General features: G+C 42.1%; 1 protein-coding gene across 1 annotated transcript; it reads left to right on the top strand.

Moving 5' to 3' along the window:
• Positions 1-430: 430 nt before the first annotated feature.
• LOC141791258 (uncharacterized) lies at positions 431-14,793 on the top strand. The gene is made up of 11 exons (XM_074671537.1): positions 431-454; positions 782-877; positions 1,781-1,876; positions 2,780-2,875; positions 3,779-3,874; positions 4,642-4,737; positions 5,640-5,765; positions 5,873-8,048; positions 8,193-8,246; positions 14,342-14,443; positions 14,765-14,793. Exons 1-11 carry the CDS (start codon positions 431-433, stop codon positions 14,791-14,793), a joined length of 2,991 nt encoding a protein of 996 aa, XP_074527638.1.
• The last annotated feature ends 5,840 nt before the right edge of the window (positions 14,794-20,633 follow it).

Here is a 20,633-nt window from a genome sequence, read left to right as displayed (position 1 = left end):
TCAAAGGTCCGTTGTGAGCCACATTCAGGTTTTGGTGATGTTCTGGGGTCCAGTCAGGATATTGTATTTTTAGTTCCCCTCCCCCTATCTCACACACACTTGTCAGGTCCACAGTGTTTGTGGGGACCCCTTAAGGTCAGAGGTCTGATGTGAGTCACATCCAGGTTTTCATGAAGTTCTGGGGTCCAGTCAGGATGTTGTTTTTCTAGTCCCCCTCCCCCTTTCCCACACACACTTGTCAGGTCCACAGTGTTTGTGGGGACCCCTTAAGGTCAGAGGTCTGATGTGAGCCACATCCAGGTTTTCATGAAGTTCTGGGGTCCAGTCAGGATGTTGTTTTCCTAGTCCCCCTCCCCCTATCTCACACACACTTGTCAGGTCCACAGTGTTTGTGGGGACCCCGTTAAGAGAGCAACATGCTACACATTTAATGCTAAGAAGCCTGATTTTTTTTGTGCTTTAAACTCAAATTACATTGCAAATATCACAGTCCTTTAAAACAAGGTTACTCTTATCTCCTTACCAGTTGTATAAGCTGTGGAAACAGGACCTTTAGCTCTGCTAGCACTACTTTAGCTTGGCATTGGAGTTGATTGATAGCACAGGAGACAAGTTTACGTCTGAAATCAGAGTCAAATAAATTATTTCTAAAGTAAAATTGTTTCTGCAAACAAAGTATAAAGTTAGTCGCAAAATTCCTCAAATACTGCTTTGTTTTTTATTGTAAGTGCTTATCGTTTTTCTCAAAAATCTGCACTCTCATGTTGAACTTGTTCTACAGGATGGAGCCCAGCTAACTGAGACAGACCCCGCAGAGAACAAGACCTTGGGAACTTCAGAGCAGAGTCCTCAGCGACCTGCAGCCTCTCAGATAGAGGTACAGAATTGTGCTGATCATTTTCTCTGATTTTTAAGGTGATCATACATAAGTTTAAACTGCTCCTGTTTGACTGACTCTGTTTATTATGTTTCAGTAACATTAAGATAAATGTTGTGAAGTCAAAGGTCCGTTGTGAGCCACATTCAGGTTTTGGTGATGTTCTGGGGTCCAGTCAGGATATTGTATTTTTAGTTCCCCTCCCCCTATCTCACACACACTTGTCAGGTCCACAGTGTTTGTGGGGACCCCTTAAGGTCAGAGGTCTGATGTGAGCCACATCCAGGTTTTCATGAAGTTCTGGGGTCCAGTCAGGATGTTGTTTTTCTAGTCCCCCTCCCCCTTTCCCACACACACTTGTCAGGTCCACAGTGTTTGTGGGGACCCCTTAAGGTCAGAGGTCTGATGTGAGCCACATTCAGGTTTTCATGAAGTTCTGGGGTCCAGTCAGGATGTTGTTTTTCTAGTCCCCCTCCCCCTTTCTCACACACACTTGTCAGGTCCACAGTGTTTGTGGGGACCCCGTTAAGAGAGCAACATGCTACACATTTAATGCTAAGAAGCCTGATTTTTTTTGTGCTTTAAACTCAAATTACATTGCAAATATCACAGTCCTTTAAAACAAGGTTACTCTTATCTCCTTACCAGTTGTATAAGCTGTGGAAACAGGACCTTTAGCTCTGCTAGCACTACTTTAGCTTGGCATTGGAGTTGATTGATAGCACAGGAGACAAGTTTACGTCTGAAATCAGAGTCAAATAAATTATTTCTAAAGTAAAATTGTTTCTGCAAACAAAGTATAAAGTTAGTCGCAAAATTCCTCAAATACTGCTTTGTTTTTTATTGTAAGTGCTTATCGTTTTTCTCAAAAATCTGCACTCTCATGTTGAACTTGTTCTACAGGATGGAGCCCAGCTAACTGAGACAGACCCCGCAGAGAACGAGACCTTGGGAACTTCAGAGCAGAGTCCTCAGCGACCTGCAGCCTCTCAGATAGAGGTACAGAATTGTGCTGATCATTTTCTCTGATTTTTAAGGTGATCATACATAAGTTTAAACTGCTCCTGTTTGATTGACTCTGTTTATTATGTTTCAGTAACATTAAGATAAATGTTGTGAAGTCAAAGGTCCGTTGTGAGCCACATTCAGGTTTTGGTGATGTTCTGGGGTCCAGTCAGGATATTGTATTTTTAGTCCCCCTCCCCCTTTCTCACACACACTTGTCAGGTCCACAGTGTTTGTGGGGACCCCTTAAGGTCAGAGGTCTGATGTGAGCCACATCCAGGTTTTCATGAAGTTCTGGGGTCCAGTCAGGATGTTGTTTTTCTAGTCCCCCTCCCCCTTTCCCACACACACTTGTCAGGTCCACAGTGTTTGTGGGGACCCCTTAAGGTCAGAGGTCTGATGTGAGCCACATTCAGGTTTTCATGAAGTTCTGGGGTCCAGTCAGGATGTTGTTTTTCTAGTCCCCCTCCCCCTTTCTCACACACACTTGTCAGGTCCACAGTGTTTGTGGGGACCCCGTTAAGAGAGCAACATGCTACACATTTAATGCTAAGAAGCCTGATTTTTTTTGTGCTTTAAACTCAAATTACATTGCAAATATCACAGTCCTTTAAAACAAGGTTACTCTTATCTCCTTACCAGTTGTATAAGCTGTGGAAACAGGACCTTTAGCTCTGCTAGCACTACTTTAGCTTGGCATTGGAGTTGATTGATAGCACAGGAGACAAGTTTACGTCTGAAATCAGAGTCAAATAAATTATTTCTAAAGTAAAATTGTTTCTGCAAACAAAGTATAAAGTTAGTCGCAAAATTCCTCAAATACTGCTTTGTTTTTTATTGTAAGTGCTTATCGTTTTTCTCAAAAATCTGCACTCTCATGTTGAACTTGTTCTACAGGATGGAGCCCAGCTAACTGAGACAGACCCCGCAGAGAACGAGACCTTGGGAACTTCAGAGCAGAGTCCTCAGCGACCTGCAGCCTCTCAGATAGAGGTACAGAATTGTGCTGATCATTTTCTCTGATTTTTAAGGTGATCATACATAAGTTTAAACTGCTCCTGTTTGATTGACTCTGTTTATTATGTTTCAGTAACATTAAGATAAATGTTGTGAAGTCAAAGGTCCGTTGTGAGCCACATTCAGGTTTTGGTGATGTTCTGGGGTCCAGTCAGGATATTGTATTTTTAGTTCCCCTCCCCCTATCTCACACACACTTGTCAGGTCCACAGTGTTTGTGGGGACCCCTTAAGGTCAGAGGTCTGATGTGAGCCACATCCAGGTTTTCATGAAGTTCTGGGGTCCAGTCAGGATGTTGTTTTTCTAGTCCCCCTCCCCCTTTCCCACACACACTTGTCAGGTCCACAGTGTTTGTGGGGACCCCTTAAGGTCAGAGGTCTGATGTGAGCCACATTCAGGTTTTCATGAAGTTCTGGGGTCCAGTCAGGATGTTGTATTTCTAGTCCCCCTCCCCCTTTCTCACACACACTTGTCAGGTCCACAGTGTTTGTGGGGACCCCGTTAAGAGAGCAACATGCTACACATTTAATGCTAAGAAGCCTGATTTTTTTTGTGCTTTAAACTCAAATTACATTGCAAATATCACAGTCCTTTAAAACAAGGTTACTCTTATCTCCTTACCAGTTGTATAAGCTGTGGAAACAGGACCTTTAGCTCTGCTAGCACTACTTTAGCTTGGCATTGGAGTTGATTGATAGCACAGGAGACAAGTTTACGTCTGAAATCAGAGTCAAATAAATTATTTCTAAAGTAAAATTGTTTCTGCAAACAAAGTATAAAGTTAGTCGCAAAATTCCTCAAATACTGCTTTGTTTTTTATTGTAAGTGCTTATCGTTTTTCTCAAAAATCTGCACTCTCATGTTGAACTTGTTCTACAGGATGGAGCCCAGCTAACTGAGACAGACCCCGCAGAGAACGAGACCTTGGGAACTTCAGAGCAGAGTCCTCAGCGACCTGCAGCCTCTCAGATAGAGGTACAGAATTGTGCTGATCATTTTCTCTGATTTTTAAGGTGATCATACATAAGTTTAAACTGCTCCTGTTTGATTGACTCTGTTTATTATGTTTCAGTAACATTAAGATAAATGTTGTGAAGTCAAAGGTCCGTTGTGAGCCACATTCAGGTTTTGGTGATGTTCTGGGGTCCAGTCAGGATATTGTATTTTTAGTCCCCCTCCCCCTTTCTCACACACACTTGTCAGGTCCACAGTGTTTGTGGGGACCCCTTAAGGTCAGAGGTCTGATGTGAGCCACATCCAGGTTTTCATGAAGTTCTGGGGTCCAGTCAGGATGTTGTTTTTCTAGTCCCCCTCCCCCTTTCCCACACACACTTGTCAGGTCCACAGTGTTTGTGGGGACCCCGTTAAGTGAGCAACATGCTACACATTTAATGCTAAGAAGCCTGATTTTTTTTGTGCTTTAAACTCAAATTACATTGCAAATATCACAGTCCTTTAAAACAAGGTTACTCTTTTCTCCTTACCAGTTGTATAAGCTGTGGAAACAGGACCTTTAGCTCTGCTAGCACTACTTTAGCTTGGCATTGGAGTTGATTGATAGCACAGGAGACAAGTTTACGTCTGAAATCAGAGTCAAATAAATTATTTCTAAAGTAAAATTGTTTCTGCAAACAAAGTATAAAGTTAGTAGCAAAATTCCGCAAATACTGCTTTGTTTTTTATTGTAAGTGCTTATCGTTTTTCTCAAAAATCTGCACTCTCATGTTGAACTTGTTCTACAGGATGGAGCCCAGCTAACTGAGACAGACCCCGCAGAGAACGAGACCTTGGGAACTTCAGAGCAGAGTCCTCAGCGACCTGCAGCCTCTCAGATAGAGGTACAGAATTGTGCTGATCATTTTCTCTGATTTTTAAGGTGATCATACATAAGTTTAAACTGCTCCTGTTTGATTGACTCTGTTTATTATGTTTCAGTAACATTAAGATAAATGTTGTGAAGTCAAAGGTCCGTTGTGAGCCACATTCAGGTTTTGGTGATGTTCTGGGGTCCAGTCAGGATATTGTATTTTTAGTTCCCCTCCCCCTATCTCACACACACTTGTCAGGTCCACAGTGTTTGTGGGGACCCCTTAAGGTCAGAGGTCTGATGTGAGCCACATCCAGGTTTTCATGAAGTTCTGGGGTCCAGTCAGGATGTTGTTTTTCTAGTCCCCCTCCCCCTATCTCACACACACTTGTCAGGTCCACAGTGTTTGTGGGGACCCCTTAAGGTCAGAGGTCTGATGTGAGCCACATCCAGGTTTTCATGAAGTTCTGGGGTCCAGTCAGGATGTTGTATTTCTAGTCCCCCTCCCCCTTTCCCACACACACTTGTCAGGTCCACAGTGTTTGTGGGGACCCCGTTAAGAGAGCAACATGCTACACATTTAATGCTAAGAAGCCTGATTTTTTTTTGTGCTTTAAACTCAAATTACATTGCAAATATCACAGTCCTTTAAAACAAGGTTACTCTTTTCTCCTTACCAGTTGTATAAGCTGTGGAAACAGGACCTTTAGCTCTGCTAGCACTACTTTAGCTTGGCATTGGAGTTGATTGATAGCACAGGAGACAAGTTTACGGCTGAAATCAGAGTCAAATAAATTATATTTTAAGTTGATGACCATTGTACTCTGGTTTGATACATTACTTCATCCCTGAATTTCATATGACTCTGTTTTAATGTCATCAAAATGTTTTTATTCATTTCTGCTTCTAATTGTTGTTATGGTCTTTTTTTAGGGCTTAGTTGCAACTGGTCCCCTCCCCATAGTTAAAGGAGACAGGCTGGTTGCCTACACAACTTCTGATGACTCTGAGCAGGATGACATTCCTATCCCGAGGCTCAGGAGGACCAAAAGCATATTGGTATGCAACACACTGACATTGTAGGGAAAAGAAGTTTATATGAAACGTGTCATCAGTTTTTCAGCTTTATTTGGACTTTTCTTTCTTTCTTTTTTTGTTTTCTGTAGATGAAAGACCAAACCAGTTTTGACTCGGATGAGCTTTTTGACCCCTCGTCCAATGACAGTGGAGAGGAATATGTACCTGGGACTAGTGAGGACTCTGATGGTACAGAAACCAGTGAAGTCCTTGATCTAGTTGACCCCAGAGAGAAGATGCTGGATAGCCGGAACATTTTAAATGTGGATGATATTGGAGATTCATGTCCCTCTCCACCAGAAGAAAGTGTCTCCTCACAGCAGGACAGAGGGCGCTCACCAAGAAGAAGAAGAAGAAGTAGCTCCGCTTCGATGCGTAAACGGCAACGTGTATTTAATGCTTCCTGCCATATAACATCCTCCAGTCATGCCCACTCATCACAACAGAGGGACGTGGCAGACACTGATGACCTGTCAAAAAGCTCATCGCTCGCCCCAGATCAATGTCTTCCTGACAGTACCTCCTCACCTCTTACTGATGGAGTTTCTGATGGTTTACTTTCCATCCCAGCTACCTGTAAGAAGGGGAATGGGTCCAGACTCTACAACAAAAAACAGTATTGTTTGTACTGTAAGTTGGGTGTTTTAAAGCTTGCAAGACATTTGGAGCGAGCCCATCCACTTGAGCCAGAGGTTGTGCAGGCTATGTCCTTCCCTAAATGCTCGAAAGAAAGAAAAATGCATCTGGAACACATACGAAATAGAGGCAACTTCGCACACAATGTGGAGGTTATGAATTCAGGTGTTGGAAGTCTTGTTCCTCGTAAACAACCAAGACAGGATTCCAAAGCTGGGGATTTTCTTCATTGTGCATACTGCCAAGGCTTTTTTGCAAGGAAACTCCTCTGGCGTCACGTAAAGGCCTGCAAGTTTAAGCCTCAAGTTCCACACAAACCACAGCCCGGGAAAACTCGTGTCCAGGCTCTATGTGCATTTACTGTACCTCCACCTCCTGGTGTCAAACATGACTTGTGGAAACTTTTGAACAAGATGACACAAGATGAAGTTTATACAGCAGTCAACTCTGACCGCTGTATTTTAGAATATGGAGACCATCTGTATAACCGACTTGGACATGACCCAGGCAAACATGAGTACATTAGGCAGAAGTTGAGAGAGCTCGGAAGGCTTCTGATATGCTCAAGAAAAACCACATCCATGAAGACCATACGGGACCACATCAGACCTGCCAACTTCATGCAAGTTGTTGAAGCAGTGAAGCAGGTGGCCGGTTATGACAGTGAAACCAGTACCTACAAGACCCCAAGCCTTGCTCTCAAAATCGGACATAGCTTAACAAAGGTTTCGCTACTTGTTGAAAGCAGGGCGAATGTTCAGAACGACCACGGTGCTGCGAAAGAAGCCCGATCATTCCGCATGGTATACAATACCCGCTGGAATGAAATGATATCTGCAGCATCACTGAGAACTCTGCAGGAGTCCAGGTGGAACACCCCTCTGCTGCTTCCATTTACTAAAGATGTCCAGACTCTCCACTCATATTTAGACGAGCAACATCAGCAGACTCACGCAAAACTGTCCACTGAGACATCTCCAGAGTTATGGTCACATCTGGCAAAGATCACTTTAACCCAAGTCATCCTGTTTAACCGACGAAGAGCAGGTGAAGTTTCCAAAATGCCCCTGTCTGCGTTTTTGTCGAACAGTCAGTCAAATCCTGAGGATGATGTTAATGAAGCTTTGTCTGCTGTGGAGAAGAAGCTGTGCCAACACTTTAGGAGGGTGGAGATCAGAGGAAAAAGAGGTAGAAAGGTGCCTGTGTTGTTGACCCCATCTATGCAGCAAGCTTTGGATCTACTTGTCAGAAAACGACAGGGTTGTGGGGTTCCTAAGGAGAACAAATATCTGTTTGGACGACCACATGCCTTAACCTGCTACCGTGGGTCTGACTGTCTCCGGCATTTTGCCAAGATCTGCGGAGCAAAAAGTCCAGAAAGCCTGACATCAACAAAGCTCCGCAAACAAACTGGAACTCTATCGCAAGTCCTGAACCTCAGCAATACTGAGCTGGATCAATTGGCAGATTTCCTTGGGCATGACATCAGGGTCCACCGGCAGTTCTACAGACTTCCTGAGGGCACACTGCAGCTCGCTAAGGTTAGCAAAGTACTTATGGCCCTGGAGAAAGGACGACTGGCAGAATTCAAGGGCAAGACCCTTGATGAGATCAACATTGACCCTCAGGGTACTATATCCCTCTCTTTAATGCCTGTACATAAAAGAACACTTTTCCTAAAGTATTTTGTACATGTTAAAGGGCATTAATGCAACAATTTATAATCATTTGATGTTCAATAATGGTCATTCCTTTCCCCTCAATTCCCCACAGAGAATGTGCACCCAGACAGTGACGCAGAGGAAGCATGCGAGTCAGACTCTCCAGGTGTGTACTGTGATAAGATTTCAGACATGATCATTTATATTTATTTTAGGATATCTGTAACCCCTGTAAGCAGATGAAGTGGGGTTAAGCCGTGTGCTCCGAGGTCCTTCGACTGCCAGGTTCAAAGTGACTTGTAAGCGGTGTAAGTAAGCAGATGGCAGCTCTCCAGAATCCTGAAAAGTATCCATGAATTTAGCCTACAACTCCTCCCCGTCCTGTACCGTGCCATACGCAGAGTCAAGCTGCTGTAGATAGATGTTAGGGAGAGTATCTGGACTTTAATGTTTGATCATATCTGCTGCTGGTGGCAAAAGACTCTCCAAGATCTTCCTTAAACGTTGCATATCAGACACAGCAGGATCCTTCATCAATAAATCCACACTGGAACGCCAGGTATCAAAATCTGCTGAATGTGTAGGTCGAGGGGTTTTGCCAAAGAAAACACGCAGCTTTTGAGAGGAGAAGGAATGACTTGTGTGAGCCTTACTTTTAACAATATGCTCAACAACATACCCTTGAACATCCGGGGGATTCAGTTCATTAGCAGAGAGAGTCGAGAGAGAGGGTCGAGAGGGTTGTGAGGGAGACTGAGCCACTTTACTTGTGCTGGGAGGAGTTTGGCCTGTTTGTAGTGCAGAGACTGCTTCTGTCAGAGACATGGGTGCAGGTGAGGTTTTAATTCTTGAGACATCAGGTTGAAGGTCAGCTACTGTGTCACCAATCTGAGCCATCATATCCTTCAGAACATGAGCATAGTCTTGACCAGTTGCTTTAGCCAGTAGTTGCACGTCTGAAAGGTAAGTCTGAGTCTTTGTGGTGCCCACTTAGCTTGCGTAAAGGTCAGACAACGCAGAGATTGTGTATTTAAGCGCACCGCTCGCAGTACTGAACGTATATGGTAAAGGTAACGCAGCAACGGCAGCAGTGGTATCAAACTCGACAATAAGATAGCCGAAAAAATCAGTCTTTATTATCTACTTTAAGTATTCGGCTAATAGGCCCAAAAAATCTACCACCTCTTCATCAGCTTCAGTACCAGTGGCTTTATCAACCAACACAGCATGTGAAATGACAATCTGAAGCTTTTCAAAAACCTTCATGTTGACTTTGTTCATTAAATACTGTTCAACAACCTCCTGGCTAGCTCGCCAAAAATGTAGCACTCAGATTATAGTTAATTAGTAGTTGGACTTGAGTGAATAATAGTTGTATTGGGCCAGTATCAGAAAACTTAGAGTTCGCTCATGGAGGCTGAGGACCAGTTTAATAAACACAAAAACCCCAGGGTTGAATGCACTTGAGAAAATTTTATACAGTGGAAAAGGTGGGTGATTATTTACAAATATACACAAGTTTGACCATGACCAAATTGACATCATCAATCATGAATGACAGGAAAACAAACACAGTTCATCAACCAAATCAAAATGTTCACGTTATGGATCCATGAGAAAAGGGAATCAGTGTAAATTCATGAGCCTTTTGGTTTAAGAATCAGTTTGAGTGGACAGTCTATCGCTGCAGAAATCAGTTGAGTGTGTGATATGATTAAAATCCATGAGGAGAGTCTGCTGATTATGAGTGTGAAATGAGTGCATGGGGCTTGGGCTTAACGCCTCCTACCACACAGGTGGAACTGATGATGATGAGTGTCTTTCATAGAGATTCTGGGTAGCTCGCCATCCAACTGAAGATCCAGGATCAAAATCAAAGGTAAAAGAAGGGAGAGAAAAAACCCGACCTAACGTTCAACCAGTTAGAGAAACTCCGTGACCGATCTCGCGACTTCCGCGTTCCATCTGCTGCAGATATTTTACAACATAAGGCAGTGGCAACACAGAATATCTGTTTGAAAGTTTTAGTTAACTACTGACCTGCTGCAGCCCACTCCAGCGCTTACCCCAAGCTTCCCCGACAGACTATGTCACGTGAGCTCCCCAAACTACCGCGAGACAGCGCCGAAAACCTCGCGAGAACCCAAAAGAACTCGGAGCATATGGCTTAACCCCACTTCATGTGCTTACAGGGGTTACATATCCATTAAAGATTCATTTACTTATTTAAACTAAACTTGTCAGAAAATGAACACTGTGACATAAATCAGCATGAAATAACTGACTATAATGACAAACATACATTTGACTTTACACTTTGACCCATGTCCTGTCTGTTAACACAAGGTGGCAGCTTTAGAAGCTGTACTTGTGACAGTCGGGGAAAGAGAGGGCTTTTTGTATTTCTTTGGGGCTGTGCTGTTGTCCTTCACTTATTCACTTGGAATTTGGGTTTGGTTTGACAGTAGGCCTGTTTATGTTAAGCTATATATTGATTTCATTGTTTCGACCCATCTTATAGTTTCAAGAGCTATTTGGGTCACAAATTTTAGGTTAAAGAAATGTACTGATATATCATAAATGTTGTGAATAGCAAATGAATATTTTAGGATTAGGGATGCAACAGTATTGTAAATATGGTAGTATCAAAATTCTCACTACAAGAGTGAAATGTGACAGAGAACAACATTGACACAAGGAGGCAGCTTTAGAAGCTGTACCCTCCTCTGAGAGTAGAGCCACGCTAACCAAACAGAAGCAGCTGTAACGGTAACTCGTGGTGTAGATCTTCATGTGTTTCTGCAGCTCTACCTGCTTCAAAGTGTGCTAAAGCAAGGTTTTCTGAAGTCAGCACCATGTAGGATTAACGACTGTAGCTGTGACTTGAAGCTAAATGAACTGTATATATTTTAAAGGGCATATTGCAGGTTAAAGACAACTTTTAAGAAATAGAGAAATAACCTAAAAGTAATATTTGGAAAGAAATCCTTGATTTAAAGTGATACTCCGGGATGGAACAAGTTGGGTCCTATCACAAGGTTTAGGGCAGAAATGACCCCTACAGCAGTGATTTTGTGCAGCAGAAGCCCAGAGCGCTCGCACCCCCTCCCTGCTCCTCTGCCGGTTTCTTCTGCACTCAGACGGGGCCATATTTTACTTGACCAAAAACACAAATAAACAGACTCCCACCGAAAAAATCTGATATCGGTCTGCATTCACGCTTTATTTAGAGAATTTTCAGCGCGTTACTTTCACACAAAAACACCGCTAAATAAGGCTCTAGTTCTCATCATGTCTCTTCGTCCTGGCAGACTACCTGCGTTTGTTTATATCTGGCACACCGCGTGCGGACTGATACACTAAGCAGCGAGAGCCTCGTAGCCAGCTGTGGCTTTGCAGCGGAGGAAGCACTGTTTTACTACACAATGAGCTGTAACACGCTGAAAATTCTCTAAATAAAGCGTGAATGCAGACCGATATCAGATTTTTTTGGTGGCAGTCCGTTTATTTGTGTTTTTGGTCAAGTAAAATTTGGCCCCGTCTGAGGGCAGAGGAAACCGGCAGACAAGCAGGGAGGGGGTGTTTGGTGCGAGCGCTCTGGTCTTCTACTGCACAAAATCACTGCTGTAGGGGTAATTTCTGCCCTAAACTTTGTGATAGGACCCAACTTGTTCCATCCCGGAGTATCACTTTAATACAACACAGGATTTCCTGGAGACATCTTTGTCCTTTTTTTTTTTTTTTTTACTTCTGCATTAAAAACTATAATTTGAATGTGACGTCACAGAGGGGAGTCCCTCTTATTCTGCCTCTGTCCAATATTAAATAAACGTGAATCCGACTGTCACTCCTGTCAATTAAGAAGAAGAAAATTGGTATTCTGATACATATGATGTTCCTCAGGGTTATATTTATGAGCCTGTTAGGAAAGATGGAGAGCAGGAACAGGGCAGGATGAGGAGGAATAACATCCAAAGGAGAGCTGTGGAGTTGTGGTGTGAGGCGAACCAGAGGAGAACGGAGCAGGTGTCCTGGTGAGTGAGCGCTGTTAGCTAGTGCTGTGTTCTCATCAGCGTATGTAAAGTTTGAGATCAAATACACTGACTTCAAATAAAGTTAACAAGTAGTACATGTATATGCTAATCATAAAGCAACGAGCTTGAATTTTCATGATAAAGCCCATAGAAAGAAAGACAGATAAATCTATTTCAGAGGTCTATCCACTAATCCAGAGTTAGAAACCAAGATGGTGCCCAGATCACATTTCCAGCGGATTGAAACTCAGGCTGAATCACTGACAAATCCTTGTTTACGTCAGTCATGGAGAGCTGGGCGAGAGGCTGCTGCCGCCGGGTAACTGTCAGTTGTCTGTATTGACAGAGCAGCTGCCGCTTCAGTCTCACCTGGACCTGGCTCTGGTATCCCATCCTGAACTCCATCCACAGACTGTATAAAACGGACTCCATTATATTGCCTGGCAAAAAATTTTCCTGTTGTTTTTTTGTAATTGATGCTGAAACAAAGTTCCGTCTTGTCCCCTGCACAAAATGAATACGACCACAAAAGCTGACTCCATCGAGTCTGAAAAAGGTGGATTTGATATCCTGTTAAAGAGCATATTGCAGGACTCGTGTCCCTTCACTCTGCTTTAGGCTGATGTGGATAACAGGTGGTAGTAAGTGAGAGCGGAATTTTGAAGTCTGTTTTATTGTAATTTATTAATTAATTTGACCATTCATTAAGATAATTAAATACTACATTTGTGTTGGATGCAGAAAAACTATCTTAATAGGACATGAAGTCCACTTTTTCCAAAATAGGAAGATGAATGGAGTTAGCTTTGTGCTCAGATTCATTTTGTACAGGTAAAAAGACAGGACTCTGCATTGGTCACTAAAACAACGCGGTCGTCTGTGGTGATTATTTTAGAGAGAAAGATTATGAGCCTGATGATATGATGGAGTTCAGGATGAGATATCAGAGCCAGGTTTGGATGAGACTGACACAGTGCTGTCCCGTCACAGCTGCAGGTTCGCCGGTGTTACGGCCAACCTGCAGCTGCAGCAACTGCCTGACCGCGAGCCCGGCTCTCCGGTGGCAGACAACGTAAACACGGATTTGTCAGAGATTCAGCCTGAGATTCAACCCGACAGAAATGTGAGCTAACGTAAGCACCGTAGATAAGTCTGGATTTGTTTTCCGACACTGGATCAGTGGACAGACCTCTAATAGACCTCTCTGTCTGTCTCTCTATGGCTCTGTTAAAAGAGCCCAACGCTGCTTTGTGATCAGTTACTACTTTTTTTAAGTTAACAGATCTGACTTCAAAAGTTAAACCTGCTGATGTGAACACAGCTTTAGTCTTCATATCACTAGCAAACAGCGCTCACTCACCGAGACACCTGCTCTGTTCTCCTCTGCTTCTCCTCACACCACAACTCCTCTGCTCTCCTATGGCCGTTATTCCTCCTAATTCTGCGCTTTTTTCTTGATCTTTACTTGGCTAAAAGGGTCATAATAATAAGCCTGAGGACCATATCGTGACGCCACTTTCAAATCCTGGTTTTTAAGAAGTAAGAAAATCTGAACTAAAATGTCTCCAGGAGACTCTGGGGTTTATTATTTTCGGAATTTCTTTCAGGATAGAGTTCTTAGTTATTTTACTATAAACTTCTTAACAGTTATCTTTAACCTGCAATATGCCTTTTAAGCAGTATTTATTCATCCATCTTTTAAAATGCACCTTAATCACCTTAATACATGGTTAAATTAAATGATACTTTGGAAGAAACACAATACACATAAACCGATCTCACTCACTACCACCTATTATTCACATTGCTTAAAGGCGGAGGGAGGGAATGTGAGGCCCCTTTGCTGACACGATATTGGAAAAAAAGGGGCGTTTTAAACAGCTATATTGAAAAAAAATTGACAGAAAATAAAGAAGGCTAACAAGGGGGGGAGAGAAATAGACATATCTTGGTTATACAGTGTTGTGTTCAATTACATTAAGTGTATTTATCCATGATATTCCTGGCTATTCATTTTCCACTCTGACATTTTTTTCAAAGTCATGATTTTTTTGACAATACCCCAGTAATACCATTACTTTGGCCTGAGATTTTGACATCTTAACATCCCCATTTAGAAATACTATACAGTTTTTCCACAACTAGTGTTTTACACTAATATTAAAATGTGTGAAGGATATTTGTTGATGATGTAGTGGATCATTTTTTCTTTTCTATTTGTTTTTAGTGAGTCAGGCAACAACTCGCCAGAGGAGAGAAGATGAGGAGTCAGATGGGGACCTGAGCGATTCCTCAGGTCCACTAACTCCACCACAGCGGAGCAGAAAACGTCAGTTGTACTGTCTGTTAACCATGTATAATATATATGTATGTCCAAAGTATAATACACTTCAAAAGTAGTGGTATTGTTAAGGAATCGGATCGCTGAGGATAATGGGATCATTGATGACAACAATCCCCATCCCTGCTATTTTGTAGCTATTTGCTTTAGTTGAGATGGTAGGCACAGAGCTCAACCTTTGTAACAGTAATAGAGTCAACATGTTTTTCTGTGTTGTTGATCGTTCATAGACTTGTGCTCCTTAAATATAATTTCGAGAACTATTCTAGAAACAAAACATGTTTATCATTGTTTTCAATCATTTTGCAGCTCGCCAGCCTCACCTGAAAAGGACCTGAAAGAAGGAGGAGGTCCTTGCTGTTGAGAGACACATGATGTCTTTCATTACATCTTGCCGTGTTCCCGGTAAAAGCGAATGTGAAAAGTGCCTCCAACAGGAAAAAGTTGCCCTCAGGAACAGAAATTGGCTGGCTGTTAAGTTCTATATTAAGAATAGAATTACATCTCTTAAAAAAAATATGTAGTGACCCTTTTTTTGAGATCTAAAGTGTTCCATTTGCAAATGACTCTTTGTTAGAATTATGATCTCAAGGACCTCTTCAGAATTTTTGATTTTGACAATTGTTGCGAGGTGTTTTTTTTTTTTTTTTTTTTGAGAATAAGTCCATCTTTTTCTAGTTTTCAAGTTATTCAAGTCGGCTTTTTTTTCGGATAAGGTTGACCATGTGTGGTCAGTTATCTGTTACCCGAGATTCTTCATGTTGCATTAAACTCAGCAGTTACCATGATACCGCAACAAGAGTGGTCTAATCATTTTTTCCGTAGTTGTAGATAATCTAAAGCATCTTGTGCTGACATTTCAGCGAAAGAGGCTTCTATAAGAGAGACTTTATTTGACTTTATCTTATATTATATGAATGATGATAATATCATGTGGTATCATGATTAATGTAATTTCTTATAGGAACTTTTGGTCTCAGTTCTGACCTTAAATGTTGATGTGATATGTTGAATTGTTGTATGTTTGAATTACTCACTGCGTTATCATAATCATTAGTGTAAAAAGGAAAGAGACTAAACTGTAAATTAATTGCTTTCAGTTTGAACACAAGTCCTTTAAACAACAGAAATCCTACCAGTAGCATCTCTCAGTGAATCCAGAGCAGAATCCTTCACCTCCTGCCTCAGTGTCTGAAGGTCCAGGTGTTGAGGATTCACTTATTGCGTGCTGGTTCTCCCTCTCCATCAGGCTGTTGTGGCTCAGAAGGGTTAACAGCTACCTAGTACCAGCAGCTGGACTGAAAGAAATGTGACTTAACATGGCAGAGTTTTTGAGTGGCTCCACAAAGTGAGTTTGACCTAACTTTGTGTAAAGTGGTACCCAGAAAGTGAGAAAAACCTTAGTGTGTATATTTAGACCCCAAATGTAACTGAATACCTGACAGGTCCCCAGATGACTGCTTCTGGTCTGGTCAGGGACCTTTACTTTGTCTGATTGAAAATTTGAAGTGATAACTGTGCTAATGTGCATCCCAGGATGTTGCCTGATTTTTTTCAAGGCTGTACAACCTTCAGAAAGGGTGGTTCCCAGAATGGATGATCTGTACAGGTAACCTCACAATAGCACAAAAACAAGGCTGTGTGTGTGTGTGTGTGTGTGTGTGTGTGTGTGTGTGTGTGTGTGTGTGTGTTGCTCTGGGTGAGTGTGTGCAGCTGTTTACCGCGGGTTTCAGGGTTGGGGGGGCATGTTTTTGATTTTGATTGTTTTTAACTGCACTGTAAAGCACTTGGGGTTACATCTTGATATATGAAAAGCGCTTTGAAAATAAAGTTTTGATTGATAGATTGATTGATTAATTGATTGATTGATTGAGAGTGTGTCTGTGGCCTAATTAACAGACAGTAAAGAGAACTGAGGCATTGTGGAGGACACCGCATCAGTCAGCTCTGCCTCTTAAACTCTCCACTCCTCTATGTAAGACAGTTGATGGGTGATTTGTGTGCTAAAAGTTGCTAACACAACAATTGGAGAAATTAGTGTTTTAGACAGCTGGTGTGGGATTCAAGTGTACCTGAGGCCCACGTTCAGATTTATAAATGCTTATCTGTGTGTGGATATGAGCCATTGTTCGGTCCTACAAACATTTGATTAACGGGGGCCAAGACCGTACCACTGAGCCGCTGGCACCCAAAAAAAATTAGGTACAACATTTAGTTCTTTTTATTATTAAAAAATATTTTTATTATTAATTCATTTATAATTAATTAATTAAAAAACATGTCACACCTGCTCTAAACCACCTGAGCTGGTTGTTCTTAGATGATCATGTAGATTCCAATTCTATGTCGCTCACAAGCAAGCACAATGGATGTTTCACATGATGTTAGTGAAATCACACAGTGTGGATGTTGTCTTTCAGTTTATTTGGTGCAAGTTAGCCTGGACAACTCGGCCAAAGCCTGCCCCAGCTCCCCTTGAAGAATCCTGGTACCCCCAGGTGAGATGACAAACCCCTCAAGTGAGGCCGGGGTTTACCCAAGTCCCATCATATCCCAGGTCTCCTCTCAACCACAGTCTCCTCCTAACCTAGGTCCCATCCTATCCCATACTATCCTATCCTAGCCCAGTTCTCTTCCTTGCCCAGGTGACCTTAGGTTTCAGCAAGTCAAATATAGGACTTTTTAATAGCACCTTGATTGAAATTTAAGGCTGAAAACAGTATGAATATAGGGGATGATTGAGGGACCCTGCTGTGTTACAATCCAAATGGATGTCGCCCAACCAACCCTCAATAAACTGGCACTTACCCATAGTTGCAGACTGGCAGGCATACAGATCATATAAACCACAGGGATTAAGCCAAAAAGGACAAAAAATATTATTCCTAAAAATGAAAACAGCAGAGGTGTTTTGGGTTCTGGGAGCAAAACCGACGCGTTTGTCTTTTTTGATCTGGGCTGACAGATATGAGCTCGCCTCTTTTTAACAGACCTACTGTCAGTTGAAATTTTATGCATATACAGAGTAACAGATGCAACGGGTGTTCTATATAAAACTTTGAATAAGTTAAATTGAAAAATAAAGCCATAAAAGTTATCATATTTTTTTTCTTTTTAAAGATTGTTAAGCTAATATGCCATGTAAGAATTGGTTGTCTAACAGTCCAGTTTAAAGCTTTTTCATGTCTGGCTCTGCCTGGATGTAATAAAACTTTATTGGTAAACTCTGTCAAGTCACGGGTTGTTATTCCCTGGTGTTTTCTTCTTTGGTCAGGGAAATCAATTACACAACAGAGCCAAAAATAAAAGTCCGGACATGACAGGCAGTGCATGTTGATGCTCACTACCACAATAAAAGCCTCCAACACAGAGAGGACTTCATGAAGCAGATTAAAGTTCAAACTGCAGCCTACATAGAAATAGAATAGAATAGAATAGAATAGAATAGAATAGAATAGAATAGAATAGAAAATACTTTATTCATCCCTGAGGGGAAATTCAGGAGTCACCGCAGCATTTAAGAAAACAAAAGTAAGAAAGTGTATAGAAAGTGCAAAAAGGTCCACAAGAAAATAGACGACGACAGCCCATTCATCACTCTCCAGCCCAGCCAGCCTCCACCGCCACAGGGTCCAGGACTGAGCTTCTTCAGCAGTCTGTTCAGTCTGTCTCCTGGATCCTGTCTGCTCACAGCAGGCAAAGCTCCTCCAATGTGGCGGAGCAGAAATAATACATTAACTAGTCCTCCCTTGAAAAATGTAAATTCTCTGAGTAATTATAGACAAGCATGTGACAATTCTAATGAATTTAAGACATTTTAAGGCCTTCATTTTAGATACATGAATTTAAGACTTCTTAAGGATGCACAGGCACTCCGCCAGGTCTCCTCCTCACTTCCTGATACGGTTCCATTCTGTCCCCTCCTAACCAGGGTTCCTTCTTAACCCCGATTCTATTTTCCTCCAAGTCTCCTTCTAAGCCAGGTCTGCTCCTAACCTTAGTCTCCTTGTGAAGCCCCAGTCTCCCCCTCACAACACGTCTCCTCCTTAACCCTTATCCCCTCCTAAATTGTGTGTTCTCCTGAGCCATGTTTTCTTCAAACCTCGGGTGCCCTCTTCACCCAAACCTCCTCGAAAGGCCCTATCCTGTCCCAGGGGTCCTAGTGTCTCAGGTCTCTTGCTTCACCCTGATCCTATTTTCGTCTCCTGTTGATAGAGGGCCCATCCAAGCCTAAGTCCTAGCCTGACCCTGTATCTCATCTTGATCTAGATCCACTCCTTACCCAACTCTCCTCCTTAACCTGGAACTCATTAACCCTGGAATTCATCCGAACCTAGATACTCTTCAAATTGGTGTCTTACACTGACCTTGGTCCCTGCTTTACCTGGATCCTCCTAATCAAGTTCTTATCTAGTCAGACAACCACAGAAACCTTCAGGAGCAAGCCATTTCACCAAAATACAGTTCAATTATCCCATTATCATGTTGTGTGTGTGTGTGTGTGTGTGTGTGTGTGTGTGTGTGTGTGTGTGTGTGTGTGTGTGCGTGTAGTATGAGCACTGTTCTCAGTCAGGTGGAGTCTGAGGTGGAGGAGAGTCCTGTGGAAGGAAGAGGCAGCAGAGCCTATCAGGTACAGACTATATTATAACTTTACTCTGAGTCCAGTAAGGAATAGTGTATGGTTAGCGGGTAGTTAAGGGGAATAGAACCTAAATAGGGTGCAATATGCAGGGTATGTCTCTTGATAGGTTTCTCTCATGTGCTCCACTTCTGTCATCTTGCTGGACAGGTTTAAGTTAGGAAGCATCCATGTCATGTGGCATACGAACTAAACTATTTTAGCTACTGTGTTTCCATGTATGAGACTAACAGAAGCTAAAATTTTAAAGGTTCCATGGTTGAATTCCCCTGCAATACCAATAACAATACCGTCTGGGTGTACAGAGTGATGTTGGTCATTAGAGATCTGTAGCTGCTCCATTGTAGGAAAAAAAAAACTAGTTGACTAGTTGTTATATAATAATGAATCTGAAACCATGGCTTAATTAACATTGGAAAAAATGTACTATGTACTTTAAACAGCAGAGGGATTCCACCAAGCCATGTAACCCTATTTAAAATCACAGACTGTAAAAAATGGATGTAGTCACTGCAACATTCCCGTCTGTTCCTGGAGCAGTGAAACAAAGCCAATTGTCAGACACAGATGGACATGATGTGGGCTTTGGGCTTCCTTTCTAACAGCTATATGGTACATGTCAGTCATGTAGGCTGAGCTGTGTTTCTGATGTTTCTGTGTTGACAGAGAAATTTCTGTTTCAGACCCAAGCTCTGTTTTGAACCAGGCTTTAAATATGTTTAAACACTGGTTTCTGGTCTTTCTGCTGTCAGCCTCAAGTGGATTTTTGTTGAACGGCAGCTTTTAGCACTTCAGCTTAGGTTCATTTTTCTCAACTGGATGTTGCCCCTTGACCAGAATACAATGTTTGGGGGTTTTATAGCAACATAATGTGGCAGCGCGGCCTTTATAAACGGAGAACATTAAAAGTTTTTTTTTTTTTTTAATCAAAGAGATGCAGTGGCTTGATGTCAGGTGGCAAGACAATGGAAGTAAACAGGTTAACGACAGCCTTGGGCTGCATATTCTGGGATCTTCTATCCATAAAGCCAAACTACAAACAGTAGTGACAAACATCACCATATTTTGTCACATTGGACCCTTTTTAACAAACAAAAAAGAAAAGAAGTAACAAACAAAAGAAGAAGTAAATGTTAATAAAATTTTATTAGCAGAAACCCAGCATCAAGACAAGAGAAGGAGTATTATCTCCTCTTTACCCACCATGAGTACAGGACTTTGCAGCATTTGGCAAGTTACAATGGCAGAGCTATTCAGAAGATGGCTGCCGGTCTGAATCTGTGAGCAGCACTCTACCGGCCCTCCATAACATACCGAACACACCTAAACTATACTATATCAAGATCAATACAAGCTGAAATTAACTAAGACTGAATCAATCGAAGAATTGGAGAAATACATCGACATCATCTACAGCAATATGTCAATCAAATGCGACAGTAAGTGTGGCAGAAAGCAACTGAGCTCGGGTGAACAGGATGACTCAGACATCTCAGTGGACCTCGGCCAAATAAGAGAATCAATCTCCATCATGGAAAC

The sequence above is a fragment of the Halichoeres trimaculatus genome, unplaced genomic scaffold, assembly GCF_033239565.1.
Source record: "Halichoeres trimaculatus isolate MK-OKI-2021-1 unplaced genomic scaffold, fHalTri1.1 fHalTri1_scaffold_6, whole genome shotgun sequence".
Taxonomy (NCBI): Eukaryota; Metazoa; Chordata; class Actinopteri; order Labriformes; family Labridae; genus Halichoeres; species Halichoeres trimaculatus.
The sequence above is the reverse complement of the archived record's forward strand: the minus strand, read 5'-3'. Positions and strand labels throughout refer to the sequence as shown.